This window comes from Gavia stellata, chromosome Z, assembly GCF_030936135.1.
Source record: "Gavia stellata isolate bGavSte3 chromosome Z, bGavSte3.hap2, whole genome shotgun sequence".
NCBI lineage: Eukaryota > Metazoa > Chordata > Aves > Gaviiformes > Gaviidae > Gavia > Gavia stellata.
The window spans coordinates 84,711,649-84,728,670 of record NC_082637.1 but is presented as its reverse complement, the minus strand read 5'-3'; the positions used below and the strand labels follow the sequence as shown (position 1 = coordinate 84,728,670).

General features: G+C 35.9%; 1 protein-coding gene across 1 annotated transcript in view; it reads left to right on the top strand.

Moving 5' to 3' along the window:
* TMEM161B (transmembrane protein 161B) overlaps positions 1-17,022 on the top strand; it is a 43,085-nt gene that overhangs the window by 17,983 nt on the left and 8,080 nt on the right. Inside the window, exons 3-8 of the mRNA XM_059833702.1 lie at positions 545-625; positions 5,305-5,402; positions 7,145-7,301; positions 13,863-14,014; positions 14,542-14,602; positions 16,278-16,418. Of these exons, the coding sequence (XP_059689685.1) occupies positions 545-625; positions 5,305-5,402; positions 7,145-7,301; positions 13,863-14,014; positions 14,542-14,602; positions 16,278-16,418 (690 nt within the window). The remainder of the gene's footprint in view (positions 1-544; positions 626-5,304; positions 5,403-7,144; positions 7,302-13,862; positions 14,015-14,541; positions 14,603-16,277; positions 16,419-17,022) is intronic.

The window sequence follows — 17,022 nt, the reverse complement described above, 5'->3', positions numbered from 1 at the left end:
GCCCTTCTCTGGACCCTCTCCAGCCTGTCCACATCTTTTTTTGCATAGCGGGGACCAAAACTGCACACAGTATTCCAGGTGTGGCCTGACAAGTGCTGAGTGGGATAATGGCTTCACTGTCTCTGCGGGTGATGCCCTTGTTGATGCAACCCAGCATCCTGTTGGCTTTCCCTGCCACCACAGCACACTGTTCACTCATATTGAGCTTGTTGTCCCCCAGGTCCCTTTCTGCAGAGCTGCTTCCCAGCCGGATAGATCCCAGCCTGTACTGCACTCTTGGATTATGTTTTCCCAGGTGCAAGACCTTACATTTGTCTTTGTCGATCTTCATAAGATTCTTGTTAGCCCGCTCTTCCAGCCTAGCCAGGTCTTCCTGCAGGGTGGCTCTCCCTTCTGAAGGGTGAGCAATTCCTTTGCTTAGGTATTGCAAACGACCAGTGCTTTAATATGCATATAGATCTGTGTTGATATATAGTTTTTTTTTTAAAAAAAACCCACTAAATTGCTCTGATATTGCTTTACTTGAGATTTTCTTTTTCTTTAGTTTACGGTGGTATCAGCATCCTACTGAAGAAGAACTACGGATTCTTGCAGGGAAACAAAGAGGGAAGAGCAAAAAAGATAGGTAAATACTTGTTTTAAGATTTTTTTTCTTTTTTCTTTTCCCAGCGTGATTCCTGTAATAACTTTGCCAGCCAACTTTTGTTTTTGTGTAAGCTAAAACCTGCTAGTTGCATATGACTGCCCTGCTTGCGTTAATTGTCACAGCTCTGTACTGAAATGTGTTCTTTCAGTTTAAGAGAGTTGAATATGCCCAAACTGTGCAGGACTGGACGATTTCCAGTCCACAAAAACGGTCTGTGAAATTGCTAATTTGGTGGCAAGGAGTTTTTTTTTAGTGAATGTATTCATTTGGGTGAAAACTGAGGAAAGCAAATCTTCTATAGGATGGAAGCTCTTCATCTTGAAGCAAGAGAAGAAAGATTCGAGTATATTAGTTCAACATAGGATTACTATGAGCCACCACTCTTACACAGCTGTGAAAAAGGTAAATGTGCTCCTAGGATGTATTAGGTGAGGTATTTGTAGTAGAAGAGATAGGGAAGTACCAGTCCTCTTGGACAAGGCACCAGTGTAGAACTTTATTTGGATTGCTGTGTACAGTTCTGATCACTCATGTTCAAGAAAAACGCATTTGTACGTGAACAGGTGAACAGAGGGCTGCTAGGATCATCCAGGAAGCAGAAAGTCTGTCTTAAAAGAGGGCACTAAAAGAGCTTGGCTTGTTTAACTTAGTGAAAAGACAACTGAGTGGGATGGGATAGCTGTCTATCAGCTTAAGTTGGAAACAAATTTCTGATGTTCACACATGAAGTTCTGGAACAAGCCTTCCAGAAGTACAGCTGCAGCAAGAGCCAAGATATCTTGATGTGTTAGAGCTGCTATGTTGGTGCAAGATTTCTGAATTGGCTATCTTTAAAACAAACAAACTAAGCCCTCTGGCCTTCTTTTTGGTGACATAGGAGCTTTCCTTCAGCCCTTTTTCTTTTATTCCAGTATGAACTCTCTTATAATCCACAAACTGCACATATAATCTGTTCATTGTAATGTGATTTTTTTTTTTTCTGTTTCATAGTTCTTAAGCTACATGGTTAGCAACCTTATTTGCCACATTTTGGGGTAAAGAATTAAGTTGTTCCTATAATATTAAATAACTTGTTTGTTGCAATATTCTTTCAAATTCAGAAACTCATTTTATCTAACTTTCCTGTAACAAATTGAGGCAAAGTAATTGTGAACAGCATTACAATTAATAACTGTCCATTTAACCAGTAATATTTATTAATATATAAAATGAACTTTAATTATGTGAAATTTAGTAGGAACCTGTATCACAAGTCATCTATATATGCATTAAGTCATTTTTCAGTTACTAAATTTTTACGTTTAATGTTTTAAATGTGATGCTATGTTTTCATTTCTGCGCAGTCATATTTTGTTGGTATGATTTAATTATTATAAGATTGATAAAATTATCTTACAATATTAACATGTAACCAAGAGAATAAAAAATCGTAATAGTTGTATGTAGTTGTTTGTACAGGGGGATATGAAACTTCAAAGAAACCAGGATGGTAATGTGGAGGCTTAAATGATGCTTTGCTGTTGTAACAACAGAATGAATAATATACTTACTTTTAAGTCAATAAATATACCTCTGTGTCCTCTAAAGAAGTGGGTGTTGTTGGAGGAGAACCGTAGTTTAAAGCAGGAATTGTTCCTTTTGAGTTGGTTTGGATGTACTGTTTTAGGTTGCACAAAACAGAACGCAGTGTTCCTTTGAGCCAAGGAGATGTGAAACAGGTGGCGTAGGAGAAATAAGGACGCATTTACTTGATTTTCCCCATGTCTTTTCAAGAGAGAGAATTTGCTGTGTCAAACCCATAGTCTTGCAAAACGTGGTACCCACTCCTTAAATGCTTTTCCAATTTGAACTAATTAAAAGAGAAATGGTGAAAGAAGATCCGAGGAACTTGCTTGAAAATGAGGCTTAGAAAGAGCTGTAGTGTGAACTTGTAGTCCATTTCATTCAATGCATATTACACTTCAGTATATTATGCTGTAGGTTATAGTAGCACATGAATATTAGGCAGATTTTTCTATTTCAGGATCGTTTGTGTTATATTAAATTGTTAGGCTAATGAAAAGGTCCTCAGCTACTATGAATTACTTTGAATTAAAGCCGTCGATGATCCTGGGTGTGTTCTGACTGTGTCTCTCAGATTATGGGTCCCCTGGGATAATTAAAGTGTAGGAAACACCAAATTTTGTTGAGCTGAAATGGCTTCAGTTATCAAAACGCTCATCTCACTCAAGATGATGGTACTCCTGGGTGCACGCAGTAGGAAGACATCAAGAGTACATCTGGGGGCAGGGAAGCACGCAGAAGCTTGCAGATATCCAAGTGCCTGGGCAGTGTTTGGGACTTCTTGTTTAGACTTGAGTACCTGAATTTTTTGAGTAATGCTTTAGATTCCTATCCTCAGTTTTCAGTTTGCCCATTAAAATTCTCGTGCTTCGGATGGTGCTAAGAATTAATTTCACCTAAAAAAAAAGTTATTAATGCTTTCTGCTTGTATTCTCATCTCGCACATTAGCTGAGAGGACATAATTCCTTAAAAATAAGTTCATGATTGATTGAATTTCTTTTTAACACTTATGTCCCCGTAACTTGTCTTTCTATGGAAAATCCACCTCTCCTTTTCAAATTTCAGAGGTACTATTCTAAAATCTGGCAGAGTTTACTGTTTCCTTCTAGCCATTTAGGGGTTTTAAGTTTTGGTTTTAATTTTTTTTAACCTAACAAAACATTTTCTGATCTGCTTTAATGTTTTTTTTAAATAGTGATGAGGTAAGTTTTACCCTAGTTAGTAATGGTAATCTCAGCCCAATTTCGTGTAACTTGACTTTGTTCAGGTTCTTCTAAGAGCATCCTGTTTTCTTCAATTTAAAGTCTAGTAGTGTGGCTCATTTTCAGGAAAGTGAAGATCATGATATTGGTATAGTTTCAGAGCTCCAGATGAAAAGGCACCTTTTACTCTAAATATGTCATCTTTCATGGTCTTTACATGTATCTCTGCTGTGAAAAATGATTCCTTAAAGATGTGTTAGTTCTAACCAACAATTTGGAAAATGTAGTTTAACTTCATATTATACATGTAAGACATACTTTTGTTTAGACTGTATTTCAAAGATGATTCAGTAGAACTGGAAAAGGGGAGTAATGGTGGCTAGAAAGGCTTCCACACAAGGAGGAGAAGCATAAGGCTTACTAGTTTGGGAACTGGCTGAGGGAGGGTTTTGCAACAGGTACGTATCCAGTGTGCACAGAGGATGGGTAGGGAGTGGTAAACTTACTACTGTGTCATACAAGGAGGAACTGAATGATGTTAGTTAGTAGTGTAGATGCAAGCATTTCTTAATTTGGGACACACAACGTGGAACTTGGTGCCGCAAGACACTACGCAGCTTAACAAATTTCAGACTAGTTCAGAAAGGGATTAGGCAAATTCATGTAAGTTTTGAAAAATGATGATTTCAGAAGATGCAAACCCTGGCTCAGATAATCCTCAAGTTGCTTAATGCTGGAAGCCAGGATGTGTTTAGCAGTGTGAGAATCAACCTTTGCTTGCCTTATTCCTTCCATTTGTATGAGCAAGTAGTCACCTGTATGATAGGAACAAATAAATCTGTGTGTGACTCTTTATGAAGCCCTTTGTACCACTGTCATGCTCTGCAGCAGTGGCTGAAACCTGGAACCAGCTTTGAACTCTGGTGCTGTATTGTGATGTCCTTAGCCTTGTCTGTCTCCCCAAAGACAGCACGATGGATTATTTCTTTTAAAGATGTACTGGATCTCCAGGTTTGCTAGTTATACTGCAATAAATATTTTTTTTTGCTTATTTTTGTAAGCAGGGTATGAAATGAAACAAATCTATAGTGTTTCTACACATACCCTTTTAGATTAGAAAACAATCTTAAAATTGTCTTTGCTTGATGGCTAGTAGGGTGGATCTTTTAACGGTCTAGGTTAGCCCAGCTCACGTGACATACTTGCTAAGCATCCTGTTGTGACAAAAAGGCCTAGTGCTTTTTTTTGAAATTTGTTTATTTATTTTTTTCCTTATCAGCTATCTTCCGAGATAGATTACTGCTTGTTGTTATTTCCAGTGAATGTTCGATAAATTGACACTGCCAAGTACGTCTGTCTTTTTACTTACTTTCAATCCAAAAACTGTAACGCCTCCTGTCTTCCAGCATCCTGGTCTAGAACTCAATTAAAAAGTCTCAGTTTAGCTTTGATTTTCTTCGGGGTATCTGTATGGTAGGGTGGATGTATTCTGCTCTGTACCTGTACTCGTATCACTAACCTTTTGAGACTGTGGGAACTTGTTAGAACACACTGTAGCTCCCTGAACAGAGAAAATCAGTGGGCTGAAGTAAATACCAGCCACTGGATCTTGCCCTCATACATGCTCAAGATGCAGCATATAGAAGCCATTTAAACCCGTACCACAGTAGTATGTCAGAGCCTTGCAAGATAAAACTAGGAATCATTGACATATATGGTTGTTTCTCAAGATTTGAACTTGTATTAATGCTTTTTAGCTAGCTAGATAAAAATGTTTGCATTTGGCAAAAAAGTGGTCTGCACTTTTCTTAAATTTGGAATGCCATTATATATTGAAAAGGTTGTATTTTGTCGTATCTATGTGTGTATTATCTATTTATTTATTTTTACAGAAAATACAATGGTCATATTGAAAACAAACCCCTGACCATTCCAAAAGACATCGATCTTCACCTGGAAACAAAATCTGTGACTGAAAGGGACACTATCGGTAAGAATAAGTGGATGGAGATGATAATATATTGTTTCAAACATATCCTGATTCTTTCTATCAAGTGTTTATTTGCAAAGAATGCTGGAATATCTTTTTTTTATAGACAATGAATGAATGGAAATACAACTGATAATAAAGTTAAGCGAGAAGGCAAGAATTAGGGCTAAGTCTCCTTTGTTGTTCCATGGCTGACGTCTTAATAGCAGTGTTATGGAAAAGGATGAGTAGGTGAAATCCAGCATAAAGCACATCTATTGTTGTATCAGGCATCGATAGCAATGTGAGACAACACCAAAAGGATCGCATCATAGTCTGTTTGAAACAGAGATCATAGTTTTGTACAAGAAAATGACAATTGGCAGATGTCAGAACATAAACTTTCTGCTCATCTAAAATAGGATGTGTGCTGTAGCGTTGAGACCTAGACCTTTCAACCACGCATCTGAAACGTTGAGGTAAAATGCTTAGAAACCAAAAGCGACAGTGCGGAAATAACCAGCATTAAGTGTTCTGGAAGTTGCTATTTTTTTTTAAATAGTAATTTTTCATTCCTTAATAAAAAACAGCCATTCTGTTACAGGAAACTCATATACGGATATATATGCATGTATGTGCGATACGTATTTTCTTCCTATCTACATTTTTATATGCATGTGTTCTGTGCACAAATATAGAAAGAAAGGAAGCATAGTCCTATGCAGCAGATTTCTCAGCTTAAATTACTGGAGACAGTGTAGAAAATACCTTTAACAGAAATGCAGAGTTTTTTGAAGCTGGCATATAAATAAACAAAGCATTCACAAGTTTCAATTAGTGTTATTTGCTTGAAATTATAGCATTTAACTGTCTCCCTGAGTATTTACGGATACTGATACAGTGTAGGGTTTAACTGTGTTTAAAAAGTTATGTTTACAAACTTGTGTTGAATCTAACCAAATAGTTATTTCAAAATAAGTATAGGACTTGGAAATACCTGACTTAGGCCAATTTCATGTGTTGAACATCAGGTAACTTGTAGTCAACAGACAAATAGGCGGTAATGTTTTGTGACTTTGTAACTGTGTAGGGAAGGTGTTTGGGAGGGACAGGCTGCACTTCATTGTCACAAATTGTTCTTTGCAGTTCCCAGCACCTATGGGAGCTCTCTCTTTGTAAATCACCCAGCCTGCATGCAACGCAGTATGATCCCCAGAATTTTTACAGTGGAATTTAGACAATGATTTATTGCTGTACGGGTGATACTAACAAAATCTGGAAGGACAAACCATCAGTATCTTAGGTTTTGTTTTTTTTAAAGAAAAAGAGGAAATGTTTATATGTAGTATTTTAAATGATTGCCAATGACCTTTTAATCTTTAACAGAGTCAGAAAAACTCTTGCCTGGAATTGCAGCTAGACTCAAATGGAGAACCATTTTCTGTTGTGTTGTTAAGATAGAAACTAAGTATGCTTTTTGTATGTTAATGTATAAAAGCTGAGATGATAAAATAGTAAACTCTTGTAGCCTTATAAATTTGAATAGTAATCAAGTATTGAATACCAGAAGTAAAGAGTGAAGTTCAGGTTGTTGAGTGGCAAAAATGTGGCTTTTTTGCTGTTGTTGCTCTTTACTTGGATGATCTGGGTCTACCTAGACCTCAGTTAATTTAAAACATTTTTTAATTGTCACTCCATTCTATATATGTCAGTAACTGCTTAAAATATCATACCTTTAACATTTGCAAACTTGTATTTTTCAGCATTGCATTATTTTCCGGAATATCAGTGGTTGGTGGATTTCACTGTTGCAGCTACAGTTGTGTATGTGGTGACAGAAGCCTATTACAGTATTGTGAAGCCCTCACAAGAAATGAATATCAGCGTAGTGTGGTGTCTGCTTGTCTTGGCTTTTGCAGTGTATCCTTTTCTGTTTTCTTAAATCACTCTTACCTGTTCCAAATAGTTTACATCATTCTGCCATTTATGTAAAGCTCTGTATTGTTGATTGACGGGATACACAAATATTTAGCATTTGGAAAAAGGATCATGTAAGCTAGTCCCATTGTTGGGTAATGTATATGCTGTACATCCTCTTTGTACATGCTGATAGCAATAGCTTCTTAACATGAATAACAAACCATTTATGGAAAAAATACATGTATGTGAACATACAGTTAGTGCTCCTCTGTAGCATGTAGTGGTTCTAAACTAATTTGGTTTTGCCCAGTTTGGCAATCAGAAATAGATTTCTGTACATAAAGTATTTACAACTTTTGGAGAAGTGTGCAATTTACTGCACACCTTTGTTTTCAGTATATTTAATCTGATACTTCCTGAACAAAAAAGTACAGTAATGTGTATACTAATTTATTGCAAAGATACATGCATGAATTCATAATTTTAAAATACATTCAAAGACACTCTTAGGAAGCTTACAGAAAATAAAATGTATAGACAGTTGTAGGAGTTCAGGTGGTATGTTTTCAAAGCTCTGTGAAAAACTGAACTCCCCTCTGAAACGGAGGGAAACAAAAGCTGAGAATTTAGGAAACAGGCAATATCAAACCATAAAAAGAAGCAGATGTTATGTTTGTTTTTACTGGAGAAGGCAGTATCAGACATGGATGCTTGCAGGGTAATTAACTGCTTTCCACATACCAATCCAGACATACACTTTAGGGAGGAAAGTTGCCTTTTAAAGACGTGATAGGTGATAAAGCAGTGGAATTGAATAAAGGCCTGCAAGAGTGCAAGTTGTGGAAAGGTGAGTTAGAAAATGAACTCCTCTGCTAACTCAACATCTGACAAACAGATAAAGTGCTAAGTTAGGGTCGATATACCATTTGAATATTCAAAATTGATTCCTCTGTATAAATGCCTGTTCTTCAATAGAGAGTCTTACTGTGTTGTGGTGTTTTTTTTTTTTGTTTTTTTGATGGGGTTTTTTTGGTGTTAGCAATAGCTGGTGGTGTTATGAAAAACCCTTGAACTCTAATGTTTGGTTATATTTGGCTAACAGTTCTGGATATACTTAATGCTTGTCTGTACCTGATAAATATGAAAATGTGTGCTGCCTTTATGATAAGGACAGGAATTCTTCAGGCTACTTAGAAAAAGTATAAGTGATATCCAGAATTTTCCTTTTAATGAGTAAGAACTTGTTAGAGGGCATTAACTCACGTTATGAAAACAGAAGACTGCCAGTAGCTTGCTTCCAGACCAGGTATTTCTCCTTTGACTTGTCAGTGGACGGTTCCACAGTCCATAAAGTGTTTTTTCTAGTCTGCTAGGTAGTGACAGGAGAGTCGGTGCCTGGCTCTTGTGCACCTTTTAGTGATATTATAGCTATGTTACTGCACAGCCTTTATTTTATTTGTTCGGGTGAAATCAGGAATTCTAGTTTAATCTTGGCAGAGGCAAGGAGAGAGAGGCAGCTACTGCTTAAGAAATCAGAAATGAAAGCCAACACCTTTGACTCCCATTTTGAGGATGAGGGAGAGGTTAATAGAACTAATGGAAAAACAAGCTTCCAATACTAAAGCCACAATGCACTCTTAAATTTATTGGTGGCAACACCCCATTTGCTTAATCTTTCAAATCTTGGGTGTAGCCAACTTAAATAATACTACAGTGATTGCAACTCTAGGTGGAAGAGAGCTGTGAATTATATATTGTAGGAAAATCCACTGCAATAATTCTTTCTTGCAGTGGTATTTAAATACAATCCTAATCACTGCTTTCATTTGGTCATCCATTCAAGGCAAAACCAAATGCAGAAATTAAAGATTAAGTTGGCTGGCAGTGCAAGCTTTCTGTCTCAGTAGTGTGAACATGCAAGTAGCCATTAGGGTCTTTTTTTGATTGTTTCTTTCTCACCTGCCATTTTTACACGAAATGAGCCTAAATCAACATTTCCAGTTTTATCCTTATCTAGCTGAAGCGCTTGAGATCTAATTGCACATTTGGACCTGGAGGAAATTGAAACAGATCCAGTATTCCCTGCATGTTAGAAGCACGTTAGCTATATTTTCTCACTAGCCTTCCTACATGACTGAAAGGGAAGTAAGATCAGGTAGAATAGTATTAAAAGCATCATGTGCTGAAAGCTGAATTTTATTTAACAAGCGGTGAACAGTTAATTGCATGCTTTAGCATTTTTGTACCTAGGCACGTATTGTCTAAGGGACCAGTATTGTTTTGAGTTTTTGGTAATAGGCAGTATACTTTAGAGAGAAAGTTCTTAAGGACTTCTGTCAGTTTATTGGGGTAAGAGAAAGGTTAGAGAAGTTAAACTTTAAAATTCATGTGGCACTTCTAAAATCATATGCAAATTCGGGAAGACGTCAAAGTGATATTTCAAGAATTAATTCTAAAACAACTTTGTGCTTTGGTGACAGGTGTTTCTTCTGTTTCATGGCTGTGTGTTAAGAGGTGATAGGTTGTACTAAGGATTTGGCTGACAGAATGAGCAAAAAAACCTTAGGGAAGTTGGAGGTGATGATTGGAATTTTTTTCAGCTGTGTCTTCCAGAAATGGATGTTTTGATTCAGTGCACTAACCCACTATTAGCATTTTTAATGTTCGTAGTGTAGATATTCAGAAAAATTCCAGAAATTAATCTAGTCTCTACATCTGTGTTTTAACAGAAGTTTAGTCTAAAAGGAGTAGTATATAAATTTAGTATTTTGAGTTACAGTGTTGGAGTATGTTGGCATTACATTGATGGTAGTTGCGCTAGGCACCACTAAGCTAGCTTTAAGCATGTTTCATGTGCTGAAATGTTTGTGCAGCTGCATTAGCAGGTACCTCAGTGAAAGATGCCAGATTCCCCTGCCAGACTGGGTAGATGCTCAAGTGGCAGCTCATGCTCAGCTTACGCACTGTAAAGCTAGGGCGAGAATGTCTGCGCGTCTCCCTTGTAACGCTGTACGGCAGCGTGAACACTACCAACCTCACAGCTGGTAGTGTGGGTTAATAGTTCCAGGATAGGGAACTGTCTTATTTTTAGCAGAACAGAAAAATAAATCTTTAAATGGCTAGGTAGTTTCAGGAAGACTCAAAGATGTTTCTTGGAGGCAGCAAGCATTTAGAAGACCTGGTGTACCACCTGCTCAGTGTTTAATATTTTGGAAAGGCTGCAGGATGCTGTGTTGGTTGACCGCTTTTCATGCTGATAGCCTGCACTCACTGAACAATTTCCAGTACCTGAAGGGGAGTAATGAAGGATTTTGCAAAACAAAGATGTTGAGGTTTTTTTTTAAGACAGTTTATTGATCTTGACTTGCTGATTGTGAATTATGGCTTAAAAATGAGTTTTTTCAATGTTTCTTGCAAAAGTAATGTTTGTGAAAACTCATTGTGGTGTACGCCACAATGTTTGAATTACTGATTTTGTTTATTATTATTCTTTATTTGCAGTTTGTTGCAGATAGTAACCACTCACAGATTGATGATTTCTGTTATTTTGAAATTTGGAAAGGTGGCTTCTGTCAGAACATATATTCAAAATTAGCAAACTGAATTATTGATCGCTATCTTAAATGTAGCAGTTGTGGCCAGCTTACTCGCAAAAGACTGGGTTTGTAAAATAACAAAATGCTTTATTGGTGGGAGGAAGAATGTGCATGAGGATAGAGTAATACGGACAACACTGAGAGATGACCCATCCTAATCGTAGTGTGCACCTAATTTAAATTACTATACTTATACAGCTGTCTAAAATTTGTCACTAAAAAAGCCTGAATAAGTCAGCTTACTTAACTTTTTGTCTATAAACCTTCAAACAGTGTTACACCCAATCATTTCTGTTGTAAAGGCAAGGTATTTAGGAAAATGAATGTGGTATAGCAAAAGTTAAGGTATTTCTCAGCTGGGAAGCTGTCTGTTACCTGAAAAGGTTTAATTAACCTGATTTCATTGGTAGGTTGGTAAATTTCACTGGCTACTTTTGGAAAACATATCAATGGCATAGCAAAGGAAAGTGACAGTCTTTTCTGAACTTGCCTGAAGGTTGGTCTAGGCAAAGTCAGTCATCAAATCCCTTAAAATAACCTCTAAGCCTTAAAACTGTATTTTTTTTTTTCCTACATACATGCAATTAAAAATAATACAGAGGAGTTTCTTTGGTTTTCAATTGGGAATCCCAAAGTGTTGTGTATTTTAATAGAAACAGAAGATGGATCTTCTCTTCAACCATGTGCATAAATACCAGTGGACTGTATCATTCAAAATTTCCATAATTGCAGCAATTTAAAAGATAAAATTATTTTTGTAAGTGTATGCTACAAATTCTACAGGCATATTACCTTTTGTGACAAAAAAAAAAAAGGTGGGGGGGATCAGGTCGGGAGTCTAGTAACTTGGAGCTGTATACTCCCAAATTATTTCTTCAGTAAGTCCTGAAACGTAGGCCAAGCAGTGAAAGGAAGTGATGAAGCGAGCCCTAATGCTTCGATTTTCTCCATCCCTAAAATAGGTAGAAGTGGTGGTTATTCAACTGACAGAGGGTTGCAGACACATATAATCATTAATTTATATATTGGGTTCTGAATCTGCGCTATAATTGGAATTTACTGTCAGTATGTTTTCTCTTCCCTGGTTGCATTTTCTACATCCTTTAGGCACAATTCGTAGTTGAAAACATGAAGTATCTAGAGGGTTGTAACTCTGTTTATAGGTTAGGACTATTGATCACAAACTGTTATGAAGTCGTTTGTATAACTTCAAGATTTGAAATTAATGTGTTTTCCATTTGTGATCAATGCCTCAAGCTGTAAAAAGACACTTAATTTAAGAATGTATTATTAGAGAAACAGAGCTTTCCAGAACACAGCCTATATGACCTATTATGTACCTCTTAGGATGAGGTAAGTCTTCCTTTAGATATATCAGTTCTTTCTGTGAAGTATGAAGGGAGCTTAAGTTGATTACTGTGAACTTAAGAGTTATTAGATGCTGTGCTTAGGCCACTTTATTGTGTGCATATGAGTATCTCTCTGCATATACATGAAATACAGCAAGTAATGTGTATGTTAAATATGTGCTGCCTAATGAAGTATGATATTGCATAATCATATAGTTTCTTGAGATTAACTGATGACTGATCAAATGTTTTACTGAATAGATGCTCTAAAACAGGTTTTCCTGTAATTTACATCTTAAAATACTTCCAGTATTAAAAAAGTGCAAATATGAATAAATATGTTATTGCATAGTGGAAAAAAATGGTACAATTCACACTTAAAACCTTCTTTTTCCTTTTTCTCTTTGGTTTTTCAAAGCAGGTAATGTCTGGAGTGATCTCCAGGTACTTTATTTAAATATGGACTTGATAGTGCCTGCCATTTGGAAAAAAAAATAAATCAAGTAAAACAGGCTGCAGTTCATAGTTATAAGAGTTGACAATATATAATGAAAAATTTGTCCTAATCTACTGTTTAACTTTGGAGCTAATAATGTTTAGAAATGTGTTAAAAAGGAGAGTATTCAATAAACATTTTAAAAGCAGCTTGATAACAGAGCAGGTGATGTCTTAGATGTTTGTATTTGTGGCTCTGGGGTTAGATGAAAGGAGCTAATATATCATACCAGACTACATAGGGTTTTTTTAAGGTTGGTTTTTTTTTTCCAAAATGAGCATGGGATAGATTTTTCTTTCCTAGATAGTACTAAACACGCTGTTGTTTTACTGTCTTCGATAGCTGAGAAATCTCAAACATGTGCATGTGAAAGCAGAGAAATATATTTCATCTTTTTGTATCTTTTCTGTTTAGTAAACAGACACATAATAATCTAAGCAACATTCCCATGCCATTTGTCACAATTTCTTGTAAGGCAGGTCTACGTTCCCTGTGCGCAGAAATTCTCATAGTTGAGAAATTTTATCCCATTATTGATAGAAGTGCTTGTTGGAGCATCCTGTTCTTTCTGTTTGTATGTATGCCTTAGGGTTGTGCATCCAGGAAGAACACGTATAGCTCCTCTGTGGTTAAAAATGTGTTTATTCACTTCCCTGCCATCACAGTTGTTGCATTCAAAAGTAATATTTTGGTTTTTGAAATTAAGATATGTTAAAAATTGAGTTACATAGTTTGGTGGAATATTTTTCATTTCGCTCGCTATTTTGCATTGAAGATACAATTGTCTTTTTGATATAACTTACTATTATGTAATAATTTATATTTAAACTGTGGTTTAATTCTCCTAGGTTGATAGTGGATAGTGCTGCAATTGACTGTAAGTAAGTCTAAATCAAAACTATACTCCAGAGTACTGTATTCCTGGCTACCCATTACATGATTATTATGTTTTACAGTATTCTGTAATTTTAACCTGAAATTGACCGAACACATATCACTTTTTTTTAAAAAATTGCACATCATAGAACAGCCCTAGTGCAGATGACCAAAATACAGCTTTATAATTCTTAAATGTAGTTATTTTACAAACTTAATTTTCCTTGACATTTTTCTTGTGTAGTAAGGTACTGTTTTCATTGACTACGCATTATTTCAAAGTAGAGGATGGAGGTGAAAGATCAGTTTGTGTCACCTTTGGTTTTTTCTTCTTCGTGAAAGCAATGGCAATTCTCATTGTGACAGAAAACTACCTAGAGTTTGGACTAGAATCAGGTAACTCCTTTCTTCAGTATTTGCAACAGCTGTAGTGTTTGCATGACTTTTAGGCGTTTTTGAGAATATCTGCGTTAAAATTAACTCTATATGTCATACATTTGTAAGATATTTTGCTTTGGAATGCAGATTCTGAAGGATATCCTGTCTATTTTCCCTGATTTCTTCTAAATGTGTAATCTTTGCCTAGGTTGTTTCTTTTGTTAATCATATTTGCCTTCCAGTTTTACATTTAACCCATTTTGCTTTACATAGTGAAGTAAAGCTCCTTTACTGAAAAAAAAACCCCAAAAAACTTACGTTTCTAAAAAATAATGTTAATTTTGTTCATGTTCCTATACAAATATCAAAGATGTTAATAATCAAGTTTTATTGCATGATGCCATACTAATTAGCACATGAAAGAGCTGTGCTAGACATGTGAAAATGTGTTTAAAAGATGACCTGTTACCTAGCATTTTATTTCAAAAAAAGGGCTTCTGCAATTATACTGTAATAAAATACATATAATATTTGTGTCTCTGCAGGGTTCTCGAATTTCTCAGAAAGTGCTATGCAGTTTCTTGAAAAGCAGGGTTTAGATTCCCAGTAAGTTTCTGGAAATACATTTGTCTGTTTTATGTGTGCATTTATAACCGAACCACTTGGATTTTCTTAGCAAGCATTTGTCTTCCATGTTTTGCTCTTGTACATGCTTATAATGTGAAGAGGTGGGCTAATGAAAATAATTAATCAGTACTTACAAGTAACTTAAGTTGCATTTGTGTTTTCTCTTTTTAATTTGGAGATAGTTTCTACCCTGACACTTTGGTTGTAGTTCATAAAATACAGTTTACAACTATAAACTTTTTTCATGGTAATTCCCTTCAGCTTTGCAAGGTTTGCTTAAAACAGGTGCTAAGTATTTTTTGCCATTCCTGTAGGCAAGAGGATGTGTGTGCAAAAGCTACAGATGGACCTTGTGATAAAGTTGGCACTAGGAGTAAATTTTGGTGTTCAGTCCTGGTTTTAGGTTGTAATAGTGTTTTCCTATTATGCAAAAACATCTGCTTGCTACAGGACATCCAAGTTTTGTATAGACTGTCAAAGGAACATGCCATAGCTTGTGATGTTACATAAATACACAATTGTTGTAGGTAGCCTTTGTATATTGTAAAATGGATTTCTGTTACAATTCTTTCCTTATGCACATGCTTTAAAATGCATTTATGGGGTATGTCATCACTGTGGGAGTGCAACTTTGAATTTCTTGCTTGGAAGTTCTCAAATATCGTGCAGAAGCTATGGAATATCTTTATTTTTGAGGAATGGAAGTTTCTTCAAACCAGATTAATGTGTCATTTATGAATAAACTCATGGGAAATCCTTAACTGAATCCCATGTGTTTCTTAGACTTTCTTACTCTGCTTTTCCAAAGCTATTGCAAGTTTACTAACTTCTGTATTAATTTTCCTGTTAAGTGTTTATTTTTGAACTTTTGCAGTGTTTTGGCTGTTTGCAGCAGCAGTTGAGTTGATGATGGTGTCTCTTGGTGGTTTAAATGATGTAGATTAAGAAAGAATCTGAAACTCATGTGCATCAGCAGATTTGGTTTTGTTCCTCTTTAATCTGTGTTAGTTACATGTCACTTGGGGTTTTTTGTGTAATCCAGTGTTTGTTCATGCCATAATTCAGTTGATCCTGGATATTTTTTTCTGTAACTTTTTTATATACTCCATACTTCATTAAAACAAACTATATTAATCTCTTGGAAGAGATACATTAATTTGCCACATGTATGCTTTAGATAAATCTGTGAAAAAACTGCAGTAATAACAGTTTGATAGAGCTTTGTAATGGATAAAGGTAGAATGGAAGTAGTATAAGTTAAATATTCATTTTCTCTTTGACCAGTTAAACTTATGATGCATCTGTTCCTCTTTTAAAAACATAATCATTAAATTCATTTTATTAGCTATTTCTATTATATAATTTGTTGTTAATTACAACATGAAATTATTCCTTTTTTGTTCTTCTCTGCTAACAAACTTAACATCTTATAGGCAGTAGTTTAGGTTTTCTGGTTTTCTAGGAAGTAAATAGGTGACTTGTTTTTTAACTCATGATTGGTTTGTAATAATGGTGGTATTCCAGGGTAAAACTATAGAATACTGTTTGCTTTTTAAATTAAATGTTAGATACTGTTGACTTGAAAGTAGTCTCTGATACCCCACCCCCCAACTTCCTCCCCAAGAAAATGCTTATTTCCTTTCTTTTCTTTTAGGGGTCCTGTGTCTAAACTAACCTTCAAATTGTTCCTGGCTGTTCTGTGTTCACTTATTGGTGCTTTTTTGACATTCCCTGGCTTGCGACTGGCTCAAATGCATCTGGATGCTCTGAATTTAGCAACAGAAAAAATAACACAGTAAGAGAAAATATATGCACATAGGTATATGCTACTCAGTCTTAAATCTTTAATGTCTGTAAATAAACAAAACAAACTATTCCAACAAGAAGGCAGTAACTAAGACTTCTGTTGCTGCCTGCTTTTCCTATCTTGAGCAGACTTGCCACCTGCCTCTTTCTGCTCAACCTGTGCTCTGCCAGTCTGTTACATTCTTTGCCTTGTAATTATGAGTCCCAGTTAAAGGAGCTTTCCTTTCCTCCTGCAAGAGCTCCACCATCAGTGTTTCTGCTTACTGCTTCCTTTCCCCCATCATATCTTTTTGTAAGTTAAGACAACTTTCAGGAAGTAGAGGTGCAACCACAAACTTTTTTTTCTCACACCTACCTCCAGGTGGGCATCACGCCTTTAATAAATTTAGGGTAAGATACAAAGAAAAGATGACCCAGGATATTTAAGGGTCAGATGTTAATAGCAGTTTAAAGGAATATTGAATATTTACTTTTCAGCCATCCTCGAGTTTGGCAGTAAAATGTTTTGTCCAATTTAACTGTTTCTCTTCAGTGTTCTCTGGTTGAGGGAGAAACTCCAAATGTCTTTCATAGATCTTGACTTCTGATGTTTA